Source organism: Bombina bombina, chromosome 5, assembly GCF_027579735.1.
Source record: "Bombina bombina isolate aBomBom1 chromosome 5, aBomBom1.pri, whole genome shotgun sequence".
NCBI classification, from domain to species: domain Eukaryota; kingdom Metazoa; phylum Chordata; class Amphibia; order Anura; family Bombinatoridae; genus Bombina; species Bombina bombina.
The window spans coordinates 271453524-271469808 of NC_069503.1; the positions used below are offsets into that span (position 1 = coordinate 271453524).

At 38.9% G+C, this 16285-nt stretch overlaps 1 protein-coding gene across 1 annotated transcript in view; it reads right to left on the reverse strand.

The window, feature by feature from the left end:
* The window catches only part of DBF4 (DBF4 zinc finger), a gene marked incomplete at its 5' end in the record, with an annotated part of 387026 nt that overhangs the window by 43946 nt on the left and 326795 nt on the right, over positions 1-16285 (reverse strand). The window contains 1 exon segment of the mRNA XM_053713992.1: positions 14914-15031. Coding sequence (XP_053569967.1) covers positions 14914-15031 — 118 coding nt within the window.

Below are 16285 nucleotides of genomic sequence, written 5' to 3' on the forward strand. Positions count from 1 at the left end.
CCAAACGGAAGGGCAACAAACTGGTAATGCTTGTCTAGAAAAGAGAATCTCAGGAACTGATAGCGATCTGGATGAATTGGAATATGAAGATATGCATCCTGTAAGTCTATTGTAGACATATAATGCCCTTGCTGAACAAAAGTCAGAATAGTCCTTATAGTCACCATTTTTAATGTTGGTATCCTTACATAACTATTCAATATTTTTAGATCCAGAACTGGTCTGAAGGAATTCTTCTTTGGTACAACGAGTAAAACCCCAGACCCCGTTCCAGAACTGGAACTGGCACAATTACCCCAGCCAACTCTAGGTCTGAAACACATTTCAGAAATGCCTGAGCCTTCACTGGGTTTACTGGAATGCGAGAGACAAAAAAACATAATTTATGTAAGAACTTACCTGATAAATTCATTTCTTTCATATTAGCAAGAGTCCATGAGCTAGTGACGTATGGGATATACATTCCTACCAGGAGGGGCAAAGTTTCCCAAACCTCAAAATGCCTATAAATACACCCCTCACCACACCCACAATTCAGTTTAACGAATAGCCAAGAAGTGGGGTGATAAAAAAGTGCGAAAGCATATAAAATAAGGAATTGGAATAATTGTGCTTTATACAAAATCATAACCACCACAAAAAAAGGGCGGGCCTCATGGACTCTTGCTAATATGAAAGAAATGAATTTATCAGGTAAGTTCTTACATAAATTATGTTTTCTTTCATGTAATTAGCAAGAGTCCATGAGCTAGTGACGTATGGGATAATGACTACCCAAGAAGTGGATCTTTCCACACAAGAGTCACTAGAGAGGGAGGGATAAAATAAAGACAGCCAATTCCTGCTGAAAATAATCCACACCCAAAATAAAGTTTAACGAAAAACATAAGCAGAAGATTCAAACTGAAACCGCTGCCTGAAGTACTTTTCTACCAAAAACTGCTTCAGAAGAAGAAAATACATCAAAATGGTAGAATTTAGTAAAAGTATGCAAAGAGGACCAAGTCGCTGCTTTGCAGATCTGGTCAACCGAAGCTTCATTCCTAAACGCCCAGGAAGTAGAAACTGACCTAGTAGAATGAGCTGTAATTCTCTGAGGCGGAGCTTTACCCGACTCAACATAGGCAAGATGAATTAAAGATTTCAACCAAGATGCCAAAGAAATGGCAGAAGCTTTCTGGCCTTTTCTAGAACCGGAAAAGATAACAAATAGACTAGAAGTCTTACGAAAAGATTTCGTAGCTTCAACATAATATTTCAAAGCTCTAACAACATCCAAAGAATGCAACGATTTCTCCTTAGAATTCTTAGGATTAGGACATAATGAAGGAACCACAATTTCTCTACTAATGTTGTTGGAATTCACAACTTTAGGTAAAAATTCAAAAGAAGTTCGCAACACCGCCTTATCCTGATGAAAAATCAGAAAAGGAGACTCACAAGAAAGAGCAGATAATTCAGAAACTCTTCTGGCAGAAGAGATGGCCAAAAGGAACAAAACTTTCCAAGAAAGTAATTTAATGTCCAATGAATGCATAGGTTCAAACGGAGGAGCTTGAAGAGCTCCCAGAACCAAATTCAAACTCCAAGGAGGAGAAATTGACTTAATGACAGGTTTTATACGAACCAAAGCTTGTAAAAAACAATGAATATCAGGAAGAATAGCAATCTTTCTGTGAAAAAGAACAGAAAGAGCAGAGATTTGTCCTTTCAAAGAACTTGCGGACAAACCTTTATCTAAACCATCCTGAAGGAACTGTAAAATTCTCGGTATTCTAAAAGAATGCCAGGAAAAATGATGAGAAAGACACCAAGAAATATAAGTCTTCCAGACTCTATAATATATCTCTCGAGATACAGATTTACGAGCCTGTAACATAGTATTAATCACAGAGTCAGAGAAACCTCTTTGACCAAGAATCAAGCGTTCAATCTCCATACCTTTAAATTTAAGGATTTCAGATCCTGATGGAAAAAAGGACCTTGTGACAGAAGGTCTGGTCTTAACGGAAGAGTCCACGGTTGGCAAGAGGCCATCCGGACAAGATCCGCATACCAAAACCTGTGAGGCCATGCCGGAGCTACCAGCAGAACAAACGAGCATTCCTTCAGAATCTTGGAGATTACTCTTGGAAGAAGAACTAGAGGCGGAAAGATATAGGCAGGATGATACTTCCAAGGAAGTGATAATGCATCCACTGCCTCCGCCTGAGGATCCCGGGATCTGGACAGATACCTGGGAAGTTTCTTGTTTAGATGGGACGCCATCAGATCTATTTCTGGAAGTTCCCACATTTGAACAATCTGAAGAAATACCTCTGGGTGAAGAGACCATTCGCCCGGATGCAACGTTTGGCGACTGAGATAATCCGCTTCCCAATTGTCTACACCTGGGATATGAACCGCAGAGATTAGACAGGAGCTGGATTCCGCCCAAACCAAAATTCGAGATACTTCTTTCATAGCCAGAGGACTGTGAGTCCCTCCTTGATGATTGATGTATGCCACAGTTGTGACATTGTCTGTCTGAAAACAAATGAACGATTCTCTCTTCAGAAGAGGCCAAAACTGAAGAGCTCTGAAAATTGCACGGAGTTCCAAAATATTGATCGGTAATCTCACCTCCTGAGATTCCCAAACTCCTTGTGCCGTCAGAGATCCCCACACAGCTCCCCAACCTGTGAGACTTGCATCTGTGGAAATTACAGTCCAGGTCGGAAGCACAAAAGAAGCCCCCTGAATTAAACGATGGTGATCTGTCCACCATGTTAGAGAGTGTCGAACAATCGGTTTTAAAGATATTAATTGAGATATCTTCGTGTAATCCTTGCACCATTGCTTCAGCATACAGAGCTGAAGAGGTCGCATGTGAAAACGAGCAAAGGGGATCGCGTCCGATGCAGCAGTCATAAGACCTAGAATTTCCATGCATAAGGCTACCGAAGGGAATGATTGAGACTGAAGGTTTCGACAAGCTGTAATCAACTTTAGACGTCTCTTGTCTGTTTAAAGACAGAGTCATGGACACTGAATCCATCTGGAAACCCAGAAAGGTTACCCTTGTCTGAGGAATCAAAGAACTTTTTGGTAAATTGACCCTCCAACCATGATCTTGAAGAAACAACACAAGTCGATTCGTATGAGATTCTGCTAAACGTAAAGACTGAGCAAGTACCAAGATATCGTCCAAATAAGGAAATACCACAATACCCTGTTCTCTGATTACAGACAGCAGGGCACCGAGAACCTTTGTAAAAATTCTTGGAGCTGTAGCTAGGCCAAACGGCAGAGCCACAAACTGGTAATGCTTGTCCAGAAACGAGAATCTCAGAAACTGATAATGATCTGGATGAATCGGAATATGCAGATATGCATCCTGTAAATCTATTGTGGACATATAATTCCCTTGCTGAACAAAAGGTAAGATAGTCCTTACAGTTACCATCTTGAACGTTGGTATCCTTACATAACGATTCAATATTTTTAGATCCAGAACTGGTCTGAAAGAATTCTCCTTCTTTGGTACAATGAAGAGATTTGAATAAAACCCCATCCCCTGTTCCAGAACTGGAACTGGCATAATTACTCCAGTCAACTCTAGATCTGAAACACATTTCAGAAATGCTTGAGCTTTTACTGGATTTACTGGGACACGGGAAAGAAAAAATCTCTTTGCAGGAGGTCTCAACTTGAAACCAATTCTGTACCCTTCTAAAACAATGCTCTGAATCCAAAGATTGTGAACAGAATTGATCCAAATTTCCTTGAAAAAACGTAACCTGCCCCCTACCAGCTGAGCTGGAATGAGGGCCGCACCTTCATGTGGACTTAGAAGCAGGCTTTGCCTTTCTAGCTGGCTTGGATTTATTCCAAACTGGAGATGGTCTCCAAACTGAAACTGCTCCTGAGGATGAAGGATCAGGCTTTTGTTCTTTGTTGAAACGAAAGGAACGAAAACGATTATTAGCCCTGTTTTTACCTTTAGATTTTTTATCCTGTGGTAAAAAAGTTCCTTTCCCACCAGTAACAGTTGAAATAATGGAATCCAACTGAGAACCAAATAATTTGTTACCCTGGAAAGATATGGAAAGTAAAGTTGATTTAGAAGCCATATCAGCATTCCAAGTTTTAAGCCATAAAGCTCTTCTAGCTAAAATAGCTAGAGACATAAACCTGACATCAACTCTGATAATATCAAAAATGGCATCACAGATAAAATTATTAGCATGTTGAAGAAGAATAATAATATCATGAGAATCACGATGTGTTACTTGTTGCGCTAAAGTTTCCAACCAAAAAGTTGAAGCTGCAGCAACATCAGCCAAAGATATAGCAGGTCTAAGAAGATTACCTGAACACAGATAAGCTTTTCTTAGAAAGGATTCAATTTTCCTATCTAAAGGATCCTTAAACGAAGTACCATCTGACGTAGGAATAGTAGTACGTTTAGCAAGGGTAGAAATAGCCCCATCAACTTTAGGGATCTTGTCCCAAAATTCTAGTCTGTCAGACGGCACAGGATATAATTGCTTAAAACGTTTAGAAGGAGTAAATGAATTACCCAAATTATCCCATTCTTTGGAAATTACTGCAGAAATAGCATCAGGGACAGGAAAAACTTCTGGAATAACTACAGGAGATTTAAAAACCTTATTTAAACGTTTAGATTTAGTATCAAGAGGACCAGAATCCTCTATTTCTAAAGCAATTAGGACTTCTTTAAGTAAAGAACGAATAAATTCCATTTTAAATAAATATGAAGATTTATCAGCATCAACCTCTGAGACAGAATCCTCTGAACCAGAGGAATCATCAGAATCAGAATGATGATGTTCAGTTAAAAATTCATCTGTAGGGAGAGAAGTTTTAAAAGATTTTTTACGTTTACTAGAAGGAGAAATAACAGACATAGCCTTCTTTATGGATTCAGAAACAAAATCTCTTATATTATCAGGAACATTCTGCACCTTAGATGTTGAAGGAACTGCAACAGGCAATGGTACTTTACTAAAGGAAATATTATCTGCTTTAACAAGTTTGTCATGACAATCAATACAAACAACAGCTGGAGAAATAGCTACCAAAAGTTTACAACAGATACACTTAGCTTTGGTAGATTCAGTACTTGACAGCGATTTTCCTGTAGTATCTTCTGACTCAGATGCAACGTGAGACATCTTGCAATATGTAAGAGAAAAAACAACATATATATAAAGCAAAATTGATCAAATTCCTTAAATGACAGTTTCAGGAATGGAAAAAAATGCCAAAGAACAAGCTTCTAGCAACCAGAAGCAATAAAAAATGAGACTTAAATAATGTGGAGACAAAAGTGACGCCCATATTTTTTCGCGCCAAATAAGACGCCCACATTATTTGGCGCCTAAATGCTTTTTGGCGCCAAAAATGACGCCACATCCGGAACGCCGACATCTTTGGCGCAAAATAACGTCAAAAAATGACGCAACTTCCGGCGACACGTATGACGCCGGAAACGGAAATAGAATTTTTGCGCCAAAAAAGTCTGCGCCAAGAATGACGCAATAAAATGAAGCATTTTCAGCCCCCGCGAGCCTAACAGCCCAGAGGGAAAAAGTCAAATTTTAAGGTAAGAAAAATGTTAAAATGCATTATCCCAAATATGAAACTGACTGTCTGAAAATAAGGAAAGTTGAACATTCTGAGTCAAGGCAAATAAATGTTTGAATACATATATTTAGAACTTTATAAACAAAGTGCCCAACCATAGCTAGGAGTGTCACAGAAAATAAGACTTACTTACCCCAGGACACTCATCTACATATAGTAGATAGCCAAACCAGTACTGAAACGAGAATCAGCAGAGGTAATGGTATATATAAGAGTATATCGTCGATCTGAAAAGGGAGGTAAGAGATGAATCTCTACGACCGATAACAGAGAACCTATGAAATAGACCCCTTAGAAGGAGATCACTGCATTCAAATAGGCAATACTCCTCACATCCCTCTGACATTCACTGCACGCTGAGAGGAAAACCGGGCTCCAACTTGCTGCGGAGCGCATATCAACGTAGAATCTAGCACAAACTTACTTCACCACCTCCATCGGAGGCAAAGTTTGTAAAACTTAATTGTGGGTGTGGTGAGGGGTGTATTTATAGGCATTTTGAGGTTTGGGAAACTTTGCCCCTCCTGGTAGGAATGTATATCCCATACGTCACTAGCTCATGGACTCTTGCTAATTACATGAAAGAAATCTTCTCACAGGCGGCCTTACCTTGAAAACTATTCTGTACCCTTGTGAAACAATGTTCTGAATCCAAAGACTGTGAATCGAATTGATCCAAATATCTTTGAAAAATCGTAACCTGCCCCCTACCAGCTGTGCTGGAATGAGGGCCGCACCTTCATGCGGATTTGGGAGCTGGTTTTGACTTTCTAAAAGGCTTGGATTTATTCCAGACTGGAGAAGGCTTCCAAACGGAAACCGTTCCTTTAGGGGAAGGGTCAGGCTTCTGTTCCTTATTCTGGCGAAAGGAACGAAAACCATTAGCAGCCCAATATTTACCTTTAGATTTTTTGTCCTGAGGCAAAAAAGTTCCTTTCCCCCCAGTAACAGTTGAAATAATAGAATCCAACTGTGAACCAAATAATTTATTACCTTGGAAAGAAAGAGAAAGCAAAGTTGACTTAGAAGTCATATCTGCATTCCAAGATTTAAGCCATAAAGCTCTTCTAGCTAAAATAGCTAAAGACATATATCTGACATCAATTCTAATGATATCAAAAATGGCATCACAAATAAAGTTATTAGCATGTTGAAGAAGTTTAACAATGCTATAAGCATTATGGTCTGACACTTGTTGCGCCAAAGCCTCCAACCAGAAAGTGGAAGCTGCATCAACATCAGCCAAAGAAATAGCAGGTCTAAGAAGATTACCTTAACATAAATAAGCTCTCCTTAGAAAGGATTCAAGGTTCCTATCTAAAGGATCCTTAAAGGAAGTACTATCCGCTGTAGGAATAGTAGTACGTTAAGTAAGAGTAGAAATAGCCCCATCAACTTTAGGGATCTTGTCCCAAAATTCTAATCTATCAGATGGCACAGGGTACAATTTCTTAAACCTTAGAGAAGGAGTAAATGAAGTACCCAGACTATTCCATTCCCTAGAAATTACTTCTGAAATAGCATCAGGAACTGGAAAAACTTCTGGAATAACTACATGAGGTTTAAAAACCGAATTTAAACGCTTAGTAGATCTAGTATCAAGAGGATTAGACTCCTCCATATCTAATGCAATCAATACTTCTTTAAGTAAAGAACAAATAAACTCCATTTTAAATAAATATGAAGATTTGTCAGTGTCAATATCTGAGGCAGAATCTTCAGAACCAGAAAGATCCTCATCAGAAACAGATAAGTCAGAATGATGACGGTCACTTAAAAATTCATCTGAAATATGAGAAGTTTTAAAAGACCTTTTACGTTTACTGGAAGGAGGAATAACAGACAGAGCCTTCCTAATAGAATTAGAAACAAATTCTTTTACATTAACAGGGACATCCTGAACATTAGATGTTGAAGGAACAACAACAGGTAATGGATTATTACTAATGGAAACACAATCTGCATTAGAAAGTTTATCATGACAGTTATCACAAACTACAGCCGGAGGAACAGTTACCAAAAGTTTACAACAGATGCACTTAACTTTGGTAGAACCAGCATCAGGCAGCGTCTTTCCAGAAGTAGATTCTGATCCAGGGTCAGTTTGAGACATCTTGCAATATGTAATAGAAAAAACAACATATAAAGCAAAACTATCAAATTCCTTAAATGACAGTTTCAGGAATGGGAAAAAAAAGCCAAATAAACAAGCTTCTAGCAACCAGAAGCAATGAAAAAGTGAGATTAAAATAATGTGGAAAGAGGTGGTGACAAAAATGACGCCACATCCTGTGACGCCAAAAAAATGACGCGCACATTTTTTGGCGCAAAAAAACGTCTGAAACACGTATACGTGAAAAATGACTCAACTACGAACAAACTTCCGGCGTCAATTAGGGCGCCGGAAATGTCAAAATTTTGCACCAAAAATGACGCAATAAATTGAAGTATTTTCAGCCCCTGTGAGCCTAAGCCTGCAGGGAAAAAAGTCAAATGAAAATTTTAAGGTAAGAAAAAAATATTTATTTATATGCATTATCCCAAATAATGAAGCTGACAGTCTGAATAAAGGAATACTGATTAACCTGAATCATGGCAAATATAAGTTTTAAGACATATATTTAGAACTTTACATAAAAAGTGCCCAACCATAGCTTAGAGTGTCATAAATAAAATAAGACTTACTTACCCTAAGACACTCATCTACATATAGTAGATAGCCAAACCAGTACTGAAACGAGAATCAGTAGAGGTAATGGTATATAAGAGTATATCGTCGATCTGAAAAGGGAGGTAGGAGAAGAAATCTCTACGACCGATAACAGAGAACCTATGAAATAGATCCCCTAGAGGAAGGCCATTGTATTCAAATAGGCAATACTCTATTCACATCCCTCTGACATTCACTGCACACTGAGAGGAAAACCGGGCTCCAGCCTGCTGCGAAGCGCATATCAACGTAGAATCTAGCACAAACTTACTTCACCACCTCCACGGGAGGCAAAGTTTGTAAAACTGATTTGTGGGTGTGGTGAGGGGTGTATTTATAGGCATTTTGAGGTGCAAATTACATGAAATAAATATATATATATATATATATATATATATATATATATATATATACACACACACACACATATACACACACATATATATACATACATATTGGGTTCTCCGAAGAGAGAAGCGCTCTACCAGGAACGAACAACAGCTCATTAGCTAGTTCTATGGCGATTTAACACCCGGAAGCAGCCTCTTTTAGACCAGTGTGCTTTTCACAGAGGAAAACTTTCCTGAAGTATATCAGTCTGATCCCGCCATGCAAGGTCAGTCCAGCCCGATATACCAGGCAATTCTCCTCTGAACAAGGAACATGACAACCTCAGAAGATCGTTTTGGCCTCCTATGGGCCTCGTCAGTGAGGTGCAGCCACATTACTCTAGGCACACTGGGCAGGGAGTCCACGTCTGGTTTCCTCCATCACCCATAGGGAGACCTCCCCAGGGTGATTTATAATTTGCATATTGGGTTCTCCGAAGAGAGAAGCGCTATACCAGGAACGAACAACAGCTCATTAGCTAGTTCTATGGCGATTTACCACCCGGAAGCAGCCTCTTTTAGACCAGTGTGCTTTTCACAGAGGAAAAGTTTCCTGAAGTATATCAGTCTGATCCCGCCATGCAAGGTCAGTCCAGCCCCGAAATACCAGGCAATTCTCCTCTGAACAAGGAACATGACAACCCCAGACGATCGTTTCGGCCTCCTATGGGCCTCGTCAGTGAGGTGCAGCCACATTCCTCTAGGCACACTGGGCAGGGAGTCCACGTCTGGTTTCCCCCATCACCCATAGGGAGACCTGGTATTTCGGGGCTGGACTGACCTTGCATTGCGGGATCAGACGGATATACTTCAGGAAAGTTTTCCTCTGTGAAAAGCATGCTGGTCTAAAAGAGGCTGCTTCCGGGTGGTAAATCGCCATAGAACTAGCTAATGAGCTGTTGTTGGTTCCTGGTAGAGCGCTTCTCTCTTCGGAGAACCCAATATGCAAATTATAAATCACCCTGGGGAGGTCTCCCTATGGGTGATGGGGGAAACCAGACGTGGACTCCCTGCCCAGTGTGCCTAGAGGAATGTGGCTGCACCTCACTGACGAGGCCCATAGGAGGCCGAAACGATCGTCTGGGGTTGTCATGTTCCTTGTTCAGAGGAGAATTGCCTGGTATTTCGGGGCTGGACTGACCTTGCATGGCGGGATCAGACTGATATACTTCAGGGTGGTAAATTGCCATAGAACTAGCTAATGAGCTGTTCGTTCCTGGTAGAGTGCTTCTCTCTTCGGAGAAATATATATATATATATATATATATATATATATATATATATATATATATGTATATATATTAGGGTTGCACCGATACCATTTTTTTAAGACCGAGTACAAGTACCGATACTTGTTTTCAAATACTCGCCGATACCAATTACCGATACTTTTTTTTTATGTCATGTGACAGTTTACCAAGCACAATACAGACTAATTATTTAAGATTCCTTCTTTATAATTATGAAGGACTGTAGCTCAAAAGACATTATGAAATAATAAAACAGGTTTTATTTGTCACAAAGTTCACAGAACATGTTTAGAAATAAAAATATTACAATAAAATATATTAACAACAACAATAAATAACAAATATAAAATTGCAACCAACCAAAAGTGCCATACAGTAAAAAATAGAACAGAATACTGTTTAATGATGGCGATTAACACTATGGGCTAGATTACATTTGACTGGTAAGCTTTACCAATGCTCTCATTAAACGTCCTACTCCATTAAAGGCTATGGAGTTGGAAATGTGAACAGAGCATTGGTAAAGCTTACCAATCAAATGTAATCTAAATCTAGTCCTATAATTGCAAGATGAGTGTTCATTGGGATTAACTTAATGTTTCCTATGAGTACTTTTCCTGCAATTATATAAGCTAAGATGTTCCTCAGAGTACAGTATGTTTTGAACATAATTGTGCAAGATGAGAACTTGCAATATAAAAGGCAATCTAGCAATTAGAAAAAAATTTCAAAAGTTAGTGGCAAGTTCTTTTTTAAGAACAGAACAGAAGCATCTCTGCATGTTCAGCTATAAGTCTGTTTTTGCTATCAGTAAGGAGGTTCAACTTTCCACACTACTGCATGGGACAGAAAGATATTTTTGGGCCATTTTAGCCAGAGCTGGAAACCTCAGTTTATTAACTGCCCAGTACTTCAGGGGTTTGTCTGAACGCAGTACAGTGATCTCTCCTACAATAATACAAATAAGAGCAATTTGTTTTGGCAGAACAGTAGTAAACAATTTTTAGTTTAGTCTCCACTACAGCTTTAAATTAAATGGGAACATGCAGTTTGAAAAAACGCCACAAGATAGCATATGGGTAGTAAGTGGAAGTATCGGTTTAAGTATCGGTGCATTTGCACGAGTACAAGTACTCGTGCAAGTACTTGGTATCGGTACCGATACCGATACTAGTATCGGTATCGGTGCAACCCTAATATATATATTTATATATATATATACACATACACACATATACACACATTATATATATATATATATATATATATATATATATACACATACATATATACATACACACACACACACACATATATATATATATATATATATATATATATATATTTAGTGCCGGACGGGTGGTCTGAGTATTTCTAAAGCTACTGATCTACAGGGATTTTCACGCACAACCATCTCTAGGGTTTACAGAAAAAGAGAAAATATCCAGTGAGAGGCAGTTGTGTGGATGAAAATGCCTCGATGTCTGAGGAGAATGGGCAGACTGGTTCGAGATGATAGAAAGGCAACAGTAACTCAACCTTGATGTTGATGGGCTACAGCAGCAGAAGACCACTTTGGGTTCACTGTACTCCAATGGCCTCCACAGTCACCAGATCTCAATCCAATAGAGCACCTTTGCGGGAGATTCGCATCATGTATATGCAGCCGACAAATTTGCAGCAACTGCGTGATGCCATCATGTCAATATGGACTAAAATATCTAAGGAAATCTATGCCACAAAGAATTAAAGGCATTTCTAAAGGCAAAAGGGGGACCAAGCCAGTACTAGCAAGGTGTACCTAATAGGGGGAGTATATATATATATATATATATATATATATATATATATATTACATATACATACACATCCAGTGGATATAAAAGTCTACACACCCCTGTTAAAATGGCAGGTTTCTGTGATGTAAAAAAATGAGACAAAGATAAATCATTTCAGAACTTTTTCCACCTTTAATGTGACCTATGAACTGTGCAACTCAATTGAAAAACAAACTGAAATCTTTTAGGTGAAGGAAAGTAAAAATAAATAAATAATATGGTTGCATAAGTGTGCACACCCTTAAACTAATACTTTGTTGAAGCAACTTTTGATTTTATTACAGCACTCAGTCTTTTGGGGTATGCGTCAATCAGCATGGCACATCTTTACTTGGCAAGATTTGCCCACTCTTCTTTGCAAAAACACTCAAAATCTGTCAGATTGCGAGGGCATCTCCTGTGCACAGCCCTCTTCAGATCACCCCACAGATTTTCGATTGGATTCAGGTCTGGGCTCTGGCTGGGCCATTCCAAAACGTTAATCTTCTTCTGGTGAAGCCATTCCTTTGTTGATTTTGATGTATGCTTTGGGTCGTTGTCATGCTGAAAGATGAAGTTCCTCTTCATGTTCAGCTTTCTAGCAGAAGCCTGAAGGTTTTGTGCCAATATTGTCTGGTATTTAGAACTGTTCATAATTCCCTCTACCTTGAATAAAGCCCCAGTTCCAGCTGAAGAAAAACAGCCCCAAAGCATGATGCTGCCATCACCATGTTTCACTGTGGGTATAGTGTTCTTTTGGTGATATGCAGTGTTTTTGCGCCAAACATATCTTTTGGAATTATTGCCAAAAAGTTCAACCTTGGTTTCATCAGACCATAGCACCTTTTCTCACATGGTTTTGGGACACTTCAGATGTGTTTTTGCTAAATTTAGCTGGGCTTGGATGTTTTTCTTCGTAAGGAAAGGCTTCCGTCTTGCCGTCTACCCCAAACATATGAAGAATACAGGAGATTGTTGTCACATGTACCACACAGCCAGTACTTGCCAAATATTCCTGCAGCTCCTTTAATGTTGCTGTAGGCCTCTTGGTAGCCTCCCAGACCAGTTTTCTTCTCGTCTTTTCATCAATTTTGGAGGGACATCCAGTTCTTGGTAATGTCATTGTTGTGCCATATGTTCTCCACTTGATGATGACTGTCTTCACTGTGTTCCATGGTATATCTAATGCATTGGAAATTCTTTTGTACCCTTCTCCTGACTGATACCTTTTAACAACGAGATCTCTCTGATGCTTTGGAAGCTCTCTGCGGACCATGGCTTTTGTGTAAGACGCAACTAAGAAAATGTTAATCAGAGGCACTTTAAATTATGGCAGGTGTGTGATGACTCTTATTTAACATGGTTTTGAATGTGATTGCTTAATTCTAAACACAGCTACATCCCCAGTTATAAGACACACTTATGCAACCACATTATTTTAGTCTTTTTTGTTTACTTCCCTCCACCTTAAAGATTTCAGTTTATTTTTCAATTTAGTTGTGTAGTTTATAGGTCACATTAAAGGTGGAAATCTGAAATGATGGAATCTGAAATTATTTATCTTTGTCTAAATTTTTTACATCACAGAAACCTGACAGGGGAGTGTAGACTTTTTATATCCACTGTGTGTGTGTATGTATATATATATATATATATATATATATATATATATATATATACATACATACATACACACACACACACACATATTATATATACATACATGTACACGCTATATAATGGTATAAAGCAAAGTGCACTCCAGGTCTCAATCCACAATAGCCTTGGGTGCTATTCAAAAACAAAATAGCAAACGAACATGAAGCACTCCAAAGGTCTTATATCTTTATCACTTTATTGTGAACGTTTTCGGGCATAAAATAGCCCGTCCTTAGACTTGTAACTTTGTAAGTCTGAGGACGGGCTATTTTATGCCCGAAAACGTTCACAATAAAGTGATAAAGATATAAGACCTTTGGAGTGCTTCATGTTCGTTTGAGATATATATATATATATATATATATATATATACACACACACACATACAGAGAGAAGCACACTCACAGGAACGAACAACCAGCTCAATACCATTGTTAGCCTGTTCTATGGCGATTTAACCTGGGTGCAGCTTCTTTTAGCCCAGTAATGCTTTCCACAGAGTAGAACTTTCCTGTAGCATATCAGTCTGATCCCGCCTGTTACGGTCAGTCCAGCACCGAAATACCAGGCAATTCCTCTCTGAACAAGGAACACAGCAACCCCAGACGATCGTTTCTGCATTCATTGGGCCTCGTCAGTGAGGTGTAGCCATATTCCTCTAAGTACACTGAGCAAGGAGTACACATCTGGTTTCCCCTTTTTCCCATAGGGAGACTAAATACACACAGAGAGAAGCACACTTACAGGAACGAACAAAGTTTATATAACGAACAAAGAGAATAACTGGGGATTGTGGGAAGGGAAGTGATACTTAACAGCTTTGCTGTGGTGCTCTTTGCCTCCTCCTGCTGGCCAGGAGTGATATTTCCAACAGTAATTGATGTTGATCCATGGACTCACCTTGTCATTAGAAAGAAAGCTATGTATTAATGATCTCTGGCTGAGGATGAAACCTCCAGCAGTTTTATTGTCAAAGACCTGAGGAAATTGCAGCTAGCAAGTCGGTTTAGGTCATTTATTTCAATTTAATGTCATAATACTGCACTCTGATGGGGAAAAATAAGCTTTAAAATTTTAAAGCTAACCCATATTTATTTTTTTTATAAATATTTATAGTTACTAATTACACAGTAAACTATGAATAGAAATGTAGTTAGGGGAGGTACATGAATAGAACAGAAGTTTATATATGGAGCAATGCATTATGAACTATACTTATAATCAATCCAAGGACTATAAATTCCCCCACATAGATTTATAAAATAGAATTTTCCAAATATTTAAGTTAATTATTTTACATGTAATATGCAAAAGTGGAATAGTACTTTACCAGTTTAACAGCTTTTACTGTTTGGTTTAAAGAAAGTTTTTGTTTCAACAATTATGACATAAATACAAGGTATTTTATTTTGAGTTGGTGTACAAATATCAGTACTTACAGATTCAAGATCATCATACTTTTTGAGGCAGCATTCACAGTAACCACGCTTTTTTGCCCCCCTCACTGTAGGACATACAGGATTGCCACCATCTTGCTTCGTGCAATTCTGATTCACACTAGAAAAATAAAAAAAATCAGTAATTATAAAACAAATAAACTGGAACTCACACACAATAATAAGATCAGAAATTAAAATCATACTTGTCAAACATGCCATACCCTCTAAATAGAACACAACAAAAACAAAATGTATGAATACTTGATAAATTATTTTCTTTCCTGGCATGGAGAGTCCACAAATCTATTCAATTACTAGTGGGAATTCAACTCCTGGCCACCAGGGGGAGGCAAAGAACACCCAGCAAAGCTGTTAAGTATCACTCCCACTTCCCATAAACCCCAGTAATTCAGCCAAAGGAATATGGAAAGAAAAGAGGACACAAGGATATAGAGGTGCCTGAAGTTTAGAATTGACAAAAGCCGTCTTAAATTTAAATTAAGGGGGGGGGGGGGTCGTGGACTCTCCATGCCAGGAAAGAAAATTTATCAGGTAAGCATACATTTTGTTTTTTTTCCAATGGCATGGAGAGTCCACAAATCCATTCAATCACTAGTGGGAACCACTACCGAAGCTAGAGGACACAGAAAGGAAGGGAGGGAGAACAAGACAGGCAAACCTAAACAGAAGGCACCACCTCTTGAACTTCCTCCCAAATAAGCCACAGCTGATGCAAAAAGCATCAAATTTGGAAAAGTCTGAAAAACCTTGCAATGAGGACCAAGGATCACCTTGCAGATCTGTTCCACACAAGCCTTAATGTTAAAGGCACAGGTAGAAGAGAACAGCCCTCATGGAAAGAGACTTAATCCTCCCAGGCTTTTGTCCAGTAGACTCATAAGCCAACCGAATAACACTTCTCAACCAAAAATAGACGAGAAGAAGAAGAAGAAGAGGAGGAGGTCTTCTGACCCTTACGGCACCGAAGAGTATGACAAAAACAGAATTTATGTTTACCTGATAAATTACTTTCTCCAACGGTGTGTCCGGTCCACGGCGTCATCCTTACTTGTGGGATATTCTCTTCCCCAACAGGAAATGGCAAAGAGCCCAGCAAAGCTGGTCACATGATCCCTCCTAGGCTCCGCCTACCCCAGTCATTCGACCGACGTTAAGGAGGAATATTTGCATAGGAGAAACCATATGTTACCGTGGTGACTGTAGTTAAAGAAAATAAATTATCAGACCTGATTAAAAAAACCAGGGCGGGCCGTGGACCGGACACACCGTTGGAGAAAGTAATTTATCAGGTAAACATAAATTCTGTTTTCTCCAACATAGGTGTGTCCGGTCCACGGCGTCATCCTTAAGT